Below are 14,702 nucleotides of genomic sequence, written 5' to 3'. Positions count from 1 at the left end.
TCTAGGAGGGGAACTGACCAGCGAGACCTCCCCACCAGGTGACTCTTCCCTGCCAGGTGGGGTTTTCCCACAAGGACGGTAAAACCAGATACACAGGCACAAACAGGCCTTGCCTCAGCCCGCAGCCTAGTTCCCCTTTGGATGACCACTGGTCAACAAGTGAAGGCACTTCTGCCCACTATCAGGGAATATACCCCACCTGAGGGTCACCAACCCTAGAGAGGCAGCTTCCTTGTGGAGCACCGCATTATCAACTTCCTCCAAGACTGCAGGCTACTGAAGGACAAGAGGGGATATACTAGCAATCTTCAGGGACATTATAAGTCAATAGAGGAAATCTGCAATATCTTAATGACCCACTGATTCCTGAACAATATGAGAAAACAAGGGAAGAAAATGCCCCAAACAAATCTAGATGTTACATCAATAAAATCCAACGACAGCATGGCAGAAGAAATGACAGAAAGGGAGTTCAGAATGTACATAATTAAAATGATCAGGGAAGCAAACGATGAGATGAAAGAGCAAATGCAGGCATTGAATGAACGCACCAATCGACAGTTAACAGAGCAAATTCAGGAAACAAAAGACCATTTCAATAAAGAGTTAGAGAGATTGAAAAAAAACCAAACAGAAATCCTTGAAATGAAGGAAACAATAAACCAAATTAAGAACTCCAAAGAAAGCATAACCAATAGGATAGAACACCTGGAAGACAGAACCTCAGATATTGAAGACAAAATATTTAACCTTGAAAACAAAGTTGAACAAACAGAGAAGATGGTGAGAAATCATGAACAGAATCTCCAAGAACTATGGGATATCATGAAAAGGCCAAATTTGAGAATTATTGGGATTGAGGAAGGCTTAGAGAAACAAACCAAAGGAATGAACAATCTATTCAATGAAATAACATCAGAAAATTTCCCAAATCTGAAGAATGAAATGGAAAATCAAGTTCAAGAGGCTTATAGGACTCCAAATACACAAAATTACAACAGACCCACACCAAGGCACATTATAATGAAAATACCTAACATACAAAATAAAGACAGAATTTTAAAGGCTGTGAGAGAAAAGAACCAAATTACATTCAGGGGGAAACCAATACGGATATCAGCAGATTTTTCAATCCAGACCCTAAAAGCTAGAAGGGCCTGGAACAACATTTTTCAAGCCCTGAAAGAAAATGGATGCCAACCAAGAATCTTATACCCAGCAAAACTCACCTTCAAATTTGACGATGAATTAAAATCATTCCATGATAAACAAGAGCTGAAAGAATTTACAAAAAGAAAGCCAGCATTACAGAACATTCTCAGCAAAATATTCCATGAGGAAGAGATAAAAAACAAAGAAGCAAATCAGCAAATGGAGGAATTATCCTAAAGGAACTGTCAAATAAAGGAGGAACCAAGTTGTGTCAAAAATAAATAAATAAATAAATAAATAAATAAATAAATAAAATTTTAAAAATGAACCAAATGACCGGGAATACAAATCATATCTCAATAATAACCCTGATTGTTAATGGCCTGAATTCATCAATCAAAAGACACAGACTGGCAGACTGGATTAAAAAGAAAGATCCAACAATATGTTGCCTGCAAGAGACTCACCTCATAGAAAGAGATACCCATAGACTAAAGGTGAAAGGATGGGGAAAAACATACCATGCACATGGACTCAGCAAAAAAGCTGGAGTATCCATCCTCATTTCAGATAATGTGGACTTCAAGCCAAAGTTAGTCAGAAGGGAAAAAGAGGGACATTTCATACTGCGTAAGGGAAGCATAAATCAGCAAGATATAACATTCATAAACATCTATGCCCCAAACAGTGGCTCATCCATGTATGTCAAACAAATCCTTCTCAATTTTAGAAACCAAATAGACCATAACACAATAATACTAGGTGATTTTAACACGCCTCTCTCACCACTGGACAGATCTTCCAAACAAAAATTGAACAAAGAAACCATAGATCTCAATAACACAATCAATAATTTAGACTTAACAGTCATTTATAGAATATACCATCCAACCAAGAGCGAATACACTTTCTTCTCAGCAGCACATGGATCCTTCTCTAAAATAGACCATATTTTATGCCACAAAGCTAATGTTAGCAAATACAAGAAGATAGAGACACTACCTTGTATTCTATCAGATCATAATGGATTGAAGTTAGAAATAAATGAAAGAGTAAAAAAACAGAAACTACTCCAACACCTGGAGATTAAACAATATGCTATTATATGATGAATGGATAACAGAAGATATTAGGAAGGAAATTTAAAAATTCTTAGAGGTAAATGAGAACAAAGAAACATCATATCAAAATCTCTGGGACACTATGAAAGCAGTACTTAGAGGAAAATTTATTTCATGGAGCGCATTCAATAAAAGAAGTAAAACTCAACAAATAAACGACCTAACACTACAGCTCAAAGCCCTAGAAAAAGAAGAACACACAACACCAAAAGTAGTAGAAGACAGGAAATAGTTAAACTCAGAGCTGAAATCAACAAAATTGAAACAAAAGAAACAATACAAAAAACTGACAAAATAAATAGTGGTTCTTCGAAAAAATAAACAAAATTGATAAACCTTTAGCCACACTAACAAAGAGAAGACGAGAGAAAACCCAAATCACTAAAATTCAGAATGAACAAGGAAATATCACAACAGACACGACTGAAATACAAACATAATTAGAAGCTATTTTGAAAATCTATACTCCAACAAAATAGAAAATTTCGAAGACATCAACAGGTTTCTAGAGACATATGAATTGCCTAAACTGAACGAGGAGGACATACACAATTTAAATACACCAATTTCAATTAATGAAATAGAAGAAGTCATCAAAAGCCTACCAACAAAGAAAAGTCCGGGACCAGATGGGTTCTCAGCCGAGTTCTACAAAACCTTTAAAGAAGAGCTCATTCCAATACTTCTCAAAGTATTCCATAAAATAGAAGAGGAGGGAACCCTCCCTAACTCATTCTATGAAGCCAATATTACCCTGATACCTAAATCAGACAGAGACACATCGAGGAAAGAAAATTTCAGACCAATATCCTTAATGAACATCGACACAAAAATTCTCAACAAAATTTTAGCAAATCGCATACAAAAACATATTAAAAAGATAGTGCACCATGATCAAGTGGGTTTCATCCCAGGGATGCAAGGTTGGTTCAACATCAGGAAATCAATAAGTGTCATTCACCATATCAATAGACTTAAAGTCAAGAATCACATGATTATTTCGATAGATGCAGAAAAAGTATTTGATAAAATACAGCACCCCTTCATGCTCAAAACACTAGAAAAAATAGGGATAGTGGGAACATTCCTTAACATTGTAAAGGCCATCTACGCTAAGCCCATGGCCAATATCATTCTAAATGGTGAAAAACTGAAAGCATTCCCTCTAAAAACTGGAACAAGGCAGGGATGCCCTCTTTCACCACTTCTATTCAATATCGTCCTTGAAACTCCAGCCAGAGCAATTAGACAGACCAAAGAAATTAAAGGGATACGAATAGGAAAAGAAGAACTCAAACTATCCCTATTTGCTGATGATATGATTGTATACTTAGAGGAACCAGGAAATTCCACCAGAAAACTTTTAGAACTCATAAGTGAATTCAGTAATGTAGTGGGATATAAGATCAATGCACATAAATCTAAGGCATTTCTATACATAAGTGATGAATCTTCAGAAAGAGAAATTAGGAAAACTACCCCATTCACAATAGCATCAAAAAAAATAAAATACTTGGGAATCAATCTCAAGAAAGAGGTGAAAGACCTCTACAATGAGAACTACAGAACACTAAAGAAAGAAATTAAAGGAAACCTCAGAAGATGGAAAGATCTCCCATGTTCTTGAATAGGCAGAATTAATATTGTCAAAATGGCCATACTACCAAAAGTGCTATACAGATTCAATGCAATTCCAATTAAAATCCCAATGATGTACCTTACAGAAATAGAGCAAGCAATTATGAAATTCATCTGGAAGAATAAAAAACCCAGAATAGCTAAAGCAATCCTTGGCAGAAAGAGTGAAGCAGGGAGTATCGCAATACCAGATCTTCAACTCTATTACAAAGCAATAGTACCAAAAACGGCATGTATTGTTACCAAACTAGAAAGGTGGATCAATGGTACAGAATAGAGGACATGGACACAAAACCAAATAAATACAATTTTCTCATACTAGACAAAGGTTCCAACAATATGCAATGGAGAAAAGATAGCCTCTTCAACAAATGGTGCTGGGAAAATTGGAAATCCATATGCAACAGAATGAAACTAAACCCATATCTCTCACCATGCACGAAACTAAACTCAAAATGGATTAAGGACCTCGGAATCAGACCAGAGACCTTGCATCTTGAAGAAAAAGTAGGTCCAGAGCTTCAACATGTCGGTTTAGGATCAGACTTCCTCAACAGGACTCCCATAGCACAAGAAATAAAAGCAAGAATCAATAACTGGGATAGATTCAAACTAAAAAGCTTTCTCTCAGCAAAGGAAACTATCAGCAATGTGAAGAAAGAGCCTACAGAGTGGGAGAAAATCTTTGCCAATCATACTTCAGATAGAGCACTAATCTCCAGAATCTATAAAGAACTCAAAAAACTCTAAACCAAGAATGCAAATAGTCCAATTGACAAATGGGCCAAGGAAATGAATAGACACTTCACAGAAGAAGATCTACAAGCAATCAACAAACATATGGAAAAATGTTCAACATCTCTAGTAATAAGAGAAATGCAAATCAAAACCACCCTAAGATTCCATCTCACCCCAATTAGAATGGCGATTATCAAGAATACAAGCAACAACAGGTGTTGGCGAGGATGTGGGGAGAAAGGTACACTCATACATTGCTGGTGGGGCTGCAAATTGGTGCAGCCACTCTGGAAAGCAGTGTGGAGACTCCTTAGAAAGCTTGGAATGGAACCACCATTTGACCCAGCTATCCCACTCCTTGGCCTATACCCAAAGGACTTAAAATCAGCATATTACAGAGATACAGCTACATCAATGTTCATAGCTGCTCAGTTCACAATAGCCAGATTGTGGAACCACCCTAGATTACCTTCAATAGATGAATGAATAAAGAAACTGTGGTTTATATATACAATGGAATATTACTCAGCCATAAAGAAAGATAAAATTATGGCATCTGCAGGCAAATGGATGAAATTGGAGAATATCATGCTAAGTGAGATAAGCCAATCTCAAAAAGCCAAAGGACGAATGATATCGCTAATAAGTGGATGATGACACATAATGGGGGGTGGGAGGGGTTAGTGTTAGGGTTAGAGTTAGGGTTAGGGAGGGGAGCAAGAATGGAGGAAGGAAGGATTGTATAGAGAAAAAAGAGGGGTGGGAGGGGTGGGAGGGGTGGGGGGAAGGGAAAAAATAACAGAATGAATCAAACAACATTACCCTATGTAAATTTATGATTACACAAATGGTATGCCTTTACGCCATGTACAAACAGAGAAACAACATGTATCCCATTTGTTTACAATAAAAAAATATATATATATATAACTTTAGAAGACCATTTCTGAAAAACAATTTTTAGAGTTTTATTAATTATTTTAGCTTTCTAAAAGTAGTACCCCTTGTAAATTTATTATGTGACTTTTAATTATTCAAGTTTGAACACAGAAAAGAATTAAGAACAAAATAAGAGGACCTGATGTGGAATTTTTCACCTATGTGAAAGGTTAAGAATCTTTAAATGATTACCCCCAATGTTGGCATGGGTTCAAAGAATCCTCTAATACTATACTGGTGGAAATATAAATTAATATTATTAATCCTAAAAAGCAATCAAGAACTTAATAAATATATAGTCATCACCCCTGACTTAGAGATTGTACTTTCAGGAATTTATCTTAAGGAAATAAAGATGCACCACACATACAGAAGACATTCATCACAGCAGTATTTGTAATACTGAAAGAAAATGAATACAACATAACAAAAGAAGATAGATAGACTATTTATACAACTAAGTGTTGGGCAATCATTTTGCCTTCAAGAGTACCTACTGAAATATTAGCACATAAAATGATGTTTACTAGGATTTGCTTCAAAATAAATTAAAGAGAGAGGGAGATAGATGAAAAAAGTCCAGCTCCAAATTGAGAAATTTTGAAGCTGGTTGATGGGTTCATGAGTAGTCACTATACTATTCTGAATAATTTTGTATGTTTGAAGTTTTCTAAAATAAAGAATATATATGGGGAGTTTTTAAGTAAAACAAACAAACAAACAAACAAAAAAACCAGAATACCAAAATGGTTTTGCAATACAAATCCAAGTTCATAAATGAAAAAAATGATGCACATATATGTGTGTGTATGTGTGTGTATGTATATATGTTTGTTTACATATATACATATACAGAAATAATACAACAAAATGTAGTTATCTCTGGGTTATACGATTTTGACTTATTTTATCTTTCTTTTTGTTACTCCTGATTCCTTCTAAATGAAAATATGTCTGTTTTACAATCAAAAAAAAAACTATGAAAGCTACTTTGTCAGAAGTTATATTCAAATAGAAATTAACACTCGACTTTAAGGACAAAGAAACATATGGAACTTCACTTAATAAATCACTTTGATTTTCTAACGGTTTTGACAACTTATTAAATGAAAATCCTTATGAGCTTCCTTGCCTATTTCTAAAGTCTAATACCTCTACATACAACTTCCTCTTCACTCAAGCCCCAGCCCAACTTTTTGGTCGCTTTACCACCATGCTGCTCTCCAGTGGCAGTACAGAATCCCCCACACAGAGTTACCTTCCTGTTTGGTACATAATACATCATGCCTCATGAATATAGTTAGGTATGTACACACTTGCCTCTCCTACTGGGTTTTCAACTGTGCCAGACACATATCATGACCACATTTTTTTTCTCTTTAGCCACAGTACCCAGTACACTATTTCATAAACAAATCATGTGATCTTAGATCTTATAAATAAAACTACTGGACACAGACCTGAATTGAAACTTATAGCACAGATAAAAAATTTTCAAAACTACACAAGCTTTCTGAAAAATGAACCCTACCTCCAGAAACTGAAGATTAATCACCAAACAATATACTGAATATCATACATCCCTTAATTACCAAATGAGAGCATTAAATAACATCAGAAACCCCTTTAAAATTATCATATTCTATTGTCCAACATTAAAGAGATAGTATGGGTAACTTTTTCTTTTGGAAAATTTCCATTACTTTGAAATACAATTTTGAAATGGAATTTATAAAAATTATATTTTAAAAAACTTATTTCCATTTTTTTTCAAAGTTACATTGAAATAAAATTTTTATAGAAGAAACTTTTTAACAATTGTAACAGTTTTGGTTTTGCTATTAAATCTAAGTTTCAGAATCATTAGCTTCAAGCAACATGCCAACATACCTAATAGCAGTGACCCTGTGGATGAGCATCTCTGTTTGCTCTGACAAATCTGATGGAAGTAGCAGCTCCACGGGCTGCAGGCTTGTTATCCGAGTCTCCAGCTCTGAACGGGAAGCAGAGTCCTGGAAACTATCAAACACAACCTCACCTGTGGCTGGTTGCACTCCCTGAAAACAAACACAAATATAACATCACAGACAATACATTTTCTTCCGGTTATAGCTAAACACATGCAAATAGTAAAGATGATACACTCCATTTTTAAAGTGTTTGAAAAACCTGTGTGTTCTTCAAGACTCTTAAATAAGTCAGAGTCCCAGAACTAAAAGAAACTACATGGGAGTTTCAAAAGACACCCTGAGTACAGGCCCCAGACCTAATGCACCTGATGGAGTGACTATGAGAAGTCACCAAACCCTATTTGGGTCTGTTTCCCTCTCCAAAATGGAAATGAACAGCCTATTTCCCTCATAGAGCTATTGTAAGTATCAAGTCAAAAAACATGTAAATGCTCAAGAAACTATAAGGCACTGTACAAATAGCAGCTATCATCACAGATGTAATAATTGATATGGTCCTACTAATCTGACCACCAAAATGTTCAAGAATATACTTAATTATATAGACAAATAAATAAAAAGCATAATTCTCATGAACCCCAAGTGGATAGTCTATCCAGTGAAATAACCATGACAACTTAAATATACCCCATCAACCCACGCCAAAAGACAAATAGGAAAATACTACCGTTTGGAAGAGGTTAAAAAAAAAAAAATGTCAGGGCTGGCTCAATGGTAGAGCACTTACCTAGCAAGTGTGAGGCACTGGACTCAATCCTTAGCACCACATAAAAATAAATAAATACAATAAAGGTTCTGCGTCCATCTACAACTAAAAAACATTTTTTTAAAAATGTCAGGTTACTTAGCCGAGGTCCCAGAGTAATAAATGGTGGATTCAGACCCACACAGTCTGATTTCCAAGGCCACACTCTTACACACTGATACTTATGAGATACACAGGATGAGTTACAGCTTCCTCTGGCTATAAGGAGGGAGATTCACTAATCTCACTAATCTCCTCACTATCTCTATACTGTTGATGGTCAATCACTGACACTTTCAAAAACAGTCAGCTAAAAATATCCACATCCTGTAACTCAGCAATTCCTCCCCCAGATATATACTCCTAAGAAATTCAGGCATGTATAAATAGAAGACATGCACAAAAATGTTTATATGTATAGCAGCATTCTTTGTAGAATCAAAAACTAGAAATAACCTATATACCCACCAACAGAGGAATAAGTAAACTGCAGACCATAAAATGCAATAGGATCTATAGCAACAAATGTAAATAAATCTCACATACAAAATTGGAAACAAAAGAAGCAGGATTTTAAAAAAAATGTACAGTGTGTTTACATTTGCATTTAAAGTTTAAGGTGGTAAAGCTACAACTAAAAGGAAGGAAATCAGTACCTCAAAAGTCTGGATTACAGTCACCTCTGGAGTGAAGGGACACACAGGGACCTTTTGGGCTGTAGCAGTTAATAGTTCCTGACCTGGGTGACTGTCTTATGCTACCCTGCCAATTTATTTTATTCATTTTTCGTTTGAATAGTTTATGATTTTTCTAAATATCTCATTTATAGTTCAAAGAAATCCTTTAATTCAAAGACTAAATTTTTTAAAAAAGAAATACTTTAATTCTATCCCAAAGGCCTTCTATAGTATTCCATACTATACTATCAGTACATCAAGATACATATCTAAGTTTATGTCTCAATCTATAATCACGCATTCACAAAAGTCACTTAAAGATGTTCAAATAACAAATTTATCAGCCAGCTAAATAGTCTCTTGCTAAATTTAACTGGAGAAATTGTCTATATTGTAATTCCTGAAACTTCACTACTCTATAAGGTACATGATATCAAGAAATCCAAAGTCAGCCTGTGTAGAACCACACTGTCCAAACTGAAGGCACTGGGCCTCATCACAGTGGTTTCCAATAATGAAGCCTTTGATTCTAGACTCACTGCCAAAAAGATGTACTCAAAAGATGACTCCCAGGCTGTGACTATGGAATGGGTGATACTCATCAGCAGGGAAAAATCCAGGGAGAACAGTTCTGAGGTAAAAGAAGATGAGCTCCATTTCAGTCACTGAGTTAGAGGAGTCCGCAAATTCTGAGTGCCCTTGCTTAATGCAAATTTGGATGCAGACGCCTGGAGTTCGGGAGGGAGGTGGAGCGTGGACCCAGAGTTCAGGGTATCATCAGCCCAAAAGTGGTTTCTGAGGTCAAGAGAGGACCCAAGAAAACACTCAGGGCAAATTATCACTTTTCATTTTTTTTTTTTCCATATCCCAGTTCACACACTAAGGTTAGATTTGGCAGTAGGACAGAGGTTATTTCTAAATGCATGAAGGAGGAACTGTACATTGTCAACTCTGCTCTTTAAACTGAGTTTCAGGTAAATATAAAATAGCATACAACATATGTTGAAATCTAAAAGCAAATAACTTTACTATTTGTAGACAGGTTCAACAGTCTGCAGTTAGATAAAAAGTGCTTCTCAAGGAAGAAAAAAAAATCATTTACAGTCATCTAATCCCCACAGTAATGCTAACTCCCTGAGAGAAGAGCTTATTGGTTAAGCAAATGCCAAGTTAACACAGAGTAACACAGAATAAGGTATTAAAAGTCACATTGGAGGGTGCTGGGGTTGTAGCTCAGTGGTAAAAGCACTTGCCTAGCATGTGTGAGGCACTGGGTTTGATTCTCAGCATCACATATAAATAAATAAATTAAATAAAGGTCCACTGATAATTTTTAAAATATATTTTTAAAAAGTCACATTGGAGACATTCAGGTTTTAAGAATTTATTAATATCGTCACTGACTGTAGAAGTTAAAAAAAAGCAAAGAAAAGTTATTATTCAGGCCATAAGTCCTGCTTTTACTTAATGTACAACAGACCAAGGGTATTTAATAATTGTGAAAGGACTTAAAAAGTCTAAGATTTTGAGCATGGTCCAGGTAGGTCTGTAAATGAGCAAATGTATTCATAAACTGCCAGAAGGCAAGTCCAAGAAAACAATGATTCATGAGCTATATTTATCTGAAACGCTGGGTATAAATATTCCTAACACTTAGTCTGGTGTTTTATATTGGTCAAATATCACTTCTATCCCTTTTTCCAAATCTAGATAGGATGTTACAGAATCATTCAAGTTTAATTTCAAGCCCCTAGAAGAAATCCAGAAAACCCTTGTTACCCATGCATGTGATTGGCTTCATGTTTTATTCTTCTTTGTATGCACTGTCCACATTTATGCCTATCATTCCATTTACCTTCAACCATAAAATCCTGGAGCACATGCACCAAAACTATCTGGATCTTTCCATAGCAGAGTGCTGAGTAGTTATAGTAGAAAACTGTAACTAGTGATCTAATATATAATCTAATGAGGAAAATACTTCCCAGTTTACTTCAAGGCACAGTTCATCAGATATCCTCAATATAAACCATTCATGATGACTCATGTTTAGAGATACCATGAACATCTATCATTCCTTGTCACCTACAAAGTACTTACAACAATGCCAAAGAAAATGTTCCCCATTTTTTTGTCCTTAATGTTTTCCTTGTTTTCATAGATACAAAGAAGGTAGCTGGCAGAAGTATCAGTCAGGATCTCATCAACATTTACAGAATCATCCAGCTTGATTAGAGGATTCACATGTAATAGTGATTAAAGAAAAATAATGCATTTAAGTACCACTAATATTTAATGTTAACTTTTCTCCATTAAAATAATGGTTCATTTTCTGAGTACTTTTGCTCTATGCAAAAATCTTCCATGCAGCACATTCTTCTGATTTACCATGAGCATAGCTGCATGTCTTCTCTTCTCTGAAATTAAGGTTCTTGAGGACAGGTAACTATTAGTTTCTCACTTCCAAAAGCCCAAGGAGAACACATCAGATGTTATGGACGCCCAAATATTAACCACTTTTAATTGGATGATGCTGAGACTTGAATTCTTAATTCTAAAATGCTTGATCCTACAAGTCAAAGCATAAATATACTAAGTATAAACTAATATTTTCCTTTAAAATGCCTAACGCTCCCAGAAAATAATCTTTAAAGACATTTTTAAAAACCAGAGATAGAAACACGCGTGCACATTTGTGTGTGTGTGTATGTGTGTGTGTGCGTGCACAACATGAGTCCATTAATCAAATTCTCAAGGGGTAAAAGCTAATTCTGGAAAAAGCTGGTCTGGATACATCCAATTTGAGCATCAGGAGATAAGAGAAAGGAGAGAACACTGTCAAATTTATTCTATGAAACCAGTATCGCCCTGATACCAAATAAAGACAAATCAGATACCAGATAAAAACACATCAAGGAAAGAATTTACAGACCAACATCCCTGATGAGCACAGTGCAAAATTTCTTAATAAAATATTGCAAACTACATTCAAAAACAAATTAAAAAGATAGTACACCATGATCAGGGATGCAAGGCTGGCTCAATGCAGACAAATCAATAAATGAATTCACCACATAAATAGATTTTAAGGACAAGAATCACATGATTATCTCAATAGATACAGAATAAACATTGGACAAAGCCCAGCACCCAGTCAGGCACAGTGGCACACACCTATAATCCCAGCAGCTCAGGAGGCTGAGGCAGGAGGATTACAAGTACAAAGTCAGTCTCAGCAACTTAGCCTCAGCAATTCAGTGACACCCTGTACCTAATAAAATACAAAAAGGGGCTAAGGATATGGCTCAGTGGTTAAGTACTCCTGGGTTCAATTCCTGGTACCAAAGAAACCCATTCATGTTGGAAACCTAGAGAAACCCCGGACAAAAAGAAGTGATCTCAACATTGTAAAGTCAATGTCATACTGAACAAAGAAAAACTGAGAGCATTTTCTCTAAAAACAGGAATAAGACCAGGATGTCCACTCTCATCCCTCCTATTCAACAGAGTCTATAAAATTCAAGTCAGAGCATTCAGGCAAGAGAAGGAAATTAAAGGATATAAATAGGAAAAAAAGAAGTCAAATTATCTCTGTCTGCTGATGACATTATCCTATGTCAGAAGACCCAAAAAACTCCAATAGAAGACTTCTAGAGATTATAAACAAAATTAGCAAAGTAGCAAGATACAAGAACACGATACAATGAAAACAACACAACACTGAAAAAAGAAATTGAAGAAGACCTTAGAAGACGGAAAGACCTCCTATGTTCTAGGATAGGCAGAATATTGTCAAAAGGGCCATATTATCAAAGCATTATGTAGATTCAATGCAATCCCCACCAAAATACCAATGACATTCTTCACAGAACTAGAAAAAAAAAGTTCAAAAATTCATTTGGAAGAATAAGAGACCCAGAATGGCCACATCCTGAACAAAAAGAGCAATTCTGGAGACATCACAATACCTGATCTCAAATTATACTACAGAGCTACAGTAACAAAATTAATATGATATTGGCACCAAAACAGACATGAAAACTAATGAAACAGAAGAGTCCAGAGACAAACTCACATACTTACAGCCATGATACTTGACGAAGGTGCCAAAAAGAGAAAAGATGGCCATTTTAACAAAAGTGCTGGGAAAACTGGATACCCACAGGTAGAAGAATGAAACTTGATCCCTATCTCTCACCCTCCACAAAAGTCAATTCAAAGTGGATCAAAGAAAATAGATCAGTGGAGTAAAGGAAAGGGATTGAGGGGAGGGAGATGGGACAGGAGAAGGGAAGAACAATGGAATGAATCTGACCTAACTTTGCTATGTACATATATGAACATATCACAGTGAATCTCACCATTATGTATATCTACTATGCGCTAATTTAAAAAACAAAACTATATGTAAATAGCAGAAAGATCAGTAGAAGGAGTCTGGGAGGAGGGGAGAGAACAGGGGAGTACTGGGGACTGAATTAGAGGAAATTATATTTCAAGCTTTTATAATTATGTCCAAATGAATCCTAATGTTATGTATAACTAAAAAGAACCAGTTTAAAAAAAAAAAAAAAGTGGATCAAAGACCTAGGAATTAAACCAGAAAACACTGCAATTGCTAAGAAAATATAGGCTCAACCCTCCCACAAACAGTCACAGGCATCAACTTACTTAACAAGACTTCTAAAGCACAAGAAATAAAACCAAAAATCAGTAAGAGGGATAACACCCAATTAGAAAGCTTCTACACAGCAAAGGAAACAAGCGTATGAAGAGAGAGACTACAGGATGGGAGAACATCTTTGCCATTTGCTCCTTGGTAGAGATTAATATCCAGAACATACAAAAAACTCAACGAACTTAACATCCAAAAAACAATTAATCCTATTAATAAATGGGCAAAAGAACTAAACAGACATTTCTCTAAAGACAAAATACAAATGGCCAAGAAATATATGTAAAAAAGGTCAAAATCTATACCAATTAGGGAAATGCAAATTAAAACTACAATGAGATTTCATTTATTCCAGTCAGAATAGCAATTTTGAGACTACAGATAACAATAAGTATTGGTGAGAATGCAGGGAAAAGGTACATTCACACATTGTTGGTGGGACTCAAAATAGTACAACTACCCTGGAAAGCAGTATGGAGATTCCTCAAAAAACTAGGAATAAAACCACCATAATATCTAGCTATCCCACTTGTTGGTATATATCCGAAAGATCAAAAATCAGCATACCATAGGAATGCAGCCACATCAGTGTTCATAACAGTGCAAATGACAGTAGTGAAGCTATGGAACCAGTCTAGGTGCCCACCAACAGAAAAATGGATAAAGAAAATATGGTATATATACACAATGGAGTTTTACTCAGCCATAAAGAATAATATTATAGCATTTGTTGGTAAATGGATGGAACTGCAGAACATTATGCCAAGTGAAATAAGCTAAACCCAGAAAGTCAAAGGTTCAATGTTTTATCTTATATGTATGTGGAAACTAGACCAAAAATAAGAGGAGGGTGGCAAGGGCAAAGGAAATCTCATAAAGTAGAACAGAGATCAGTGGAGTAGAGAAAGGGAATTGATGGGGGAAGACAGAAAGATGGGAAAAGAGAAGAACAGTAGAATGAGTCTGACCAAACTTTCCTATGTACATATATGAATACACCACAGCAAATTCTGTCTTTCTGTATGTTCATTATGCACTATTTTTTTT

At 35.6% G+C, this 14,702-nt stretch overlaps 1 protein-coding gene across 2 annotated transcripts in view; it reads right to left on the bottom strand.

The window, feature by feature from the left end:
* Positions 1 to 14,702, bottom strand: part of Msh3 (mutS homolog 3) — a 215,115-nt gene that overhangs the window by 180,997 nt on the left and 19,416 nt on the right. For both annotated transcript variants that reach the window (XM_047555516.1, XM_047555515.1), the window contains exons 7-8: positions 11,081 to 11,226; positions 7,479 to 7,645 (exon numbers count right to left, since the gene is read on the bottom strand). In XM_047555516.1, the coding sequence (XP_047411472.1) occupies positions 7,479 to 7,645; positions 11,081 to 11,226 (313 nt within the window). The remainder of the gene's footprint in view (positions 1 to 7,478; positions 7,646 to 11,080; positions 11,227 to 14,702) is intronic.

The sequence above is a fragment of the Sciurus carolinensis genome, chromosome 6, assembly GCF_902686445.1.
Source record: "Sciurus carolinensis chromosome 6, mSciCar1.2, whole genome shotgun sequence".
In the NCBI taxonomy this organism is placed as follows: Eukaryota; Metazoa; Chordata; class Mammalia; order Rodentia; family Sciuridae; genus Sciurus; species Sciurus carolinensis.
The sequence above is the reverse complement of the archived record's forward strand: the minus strand, read 5'-3'. Positions and strand labels throughout refer to the sequence as shown.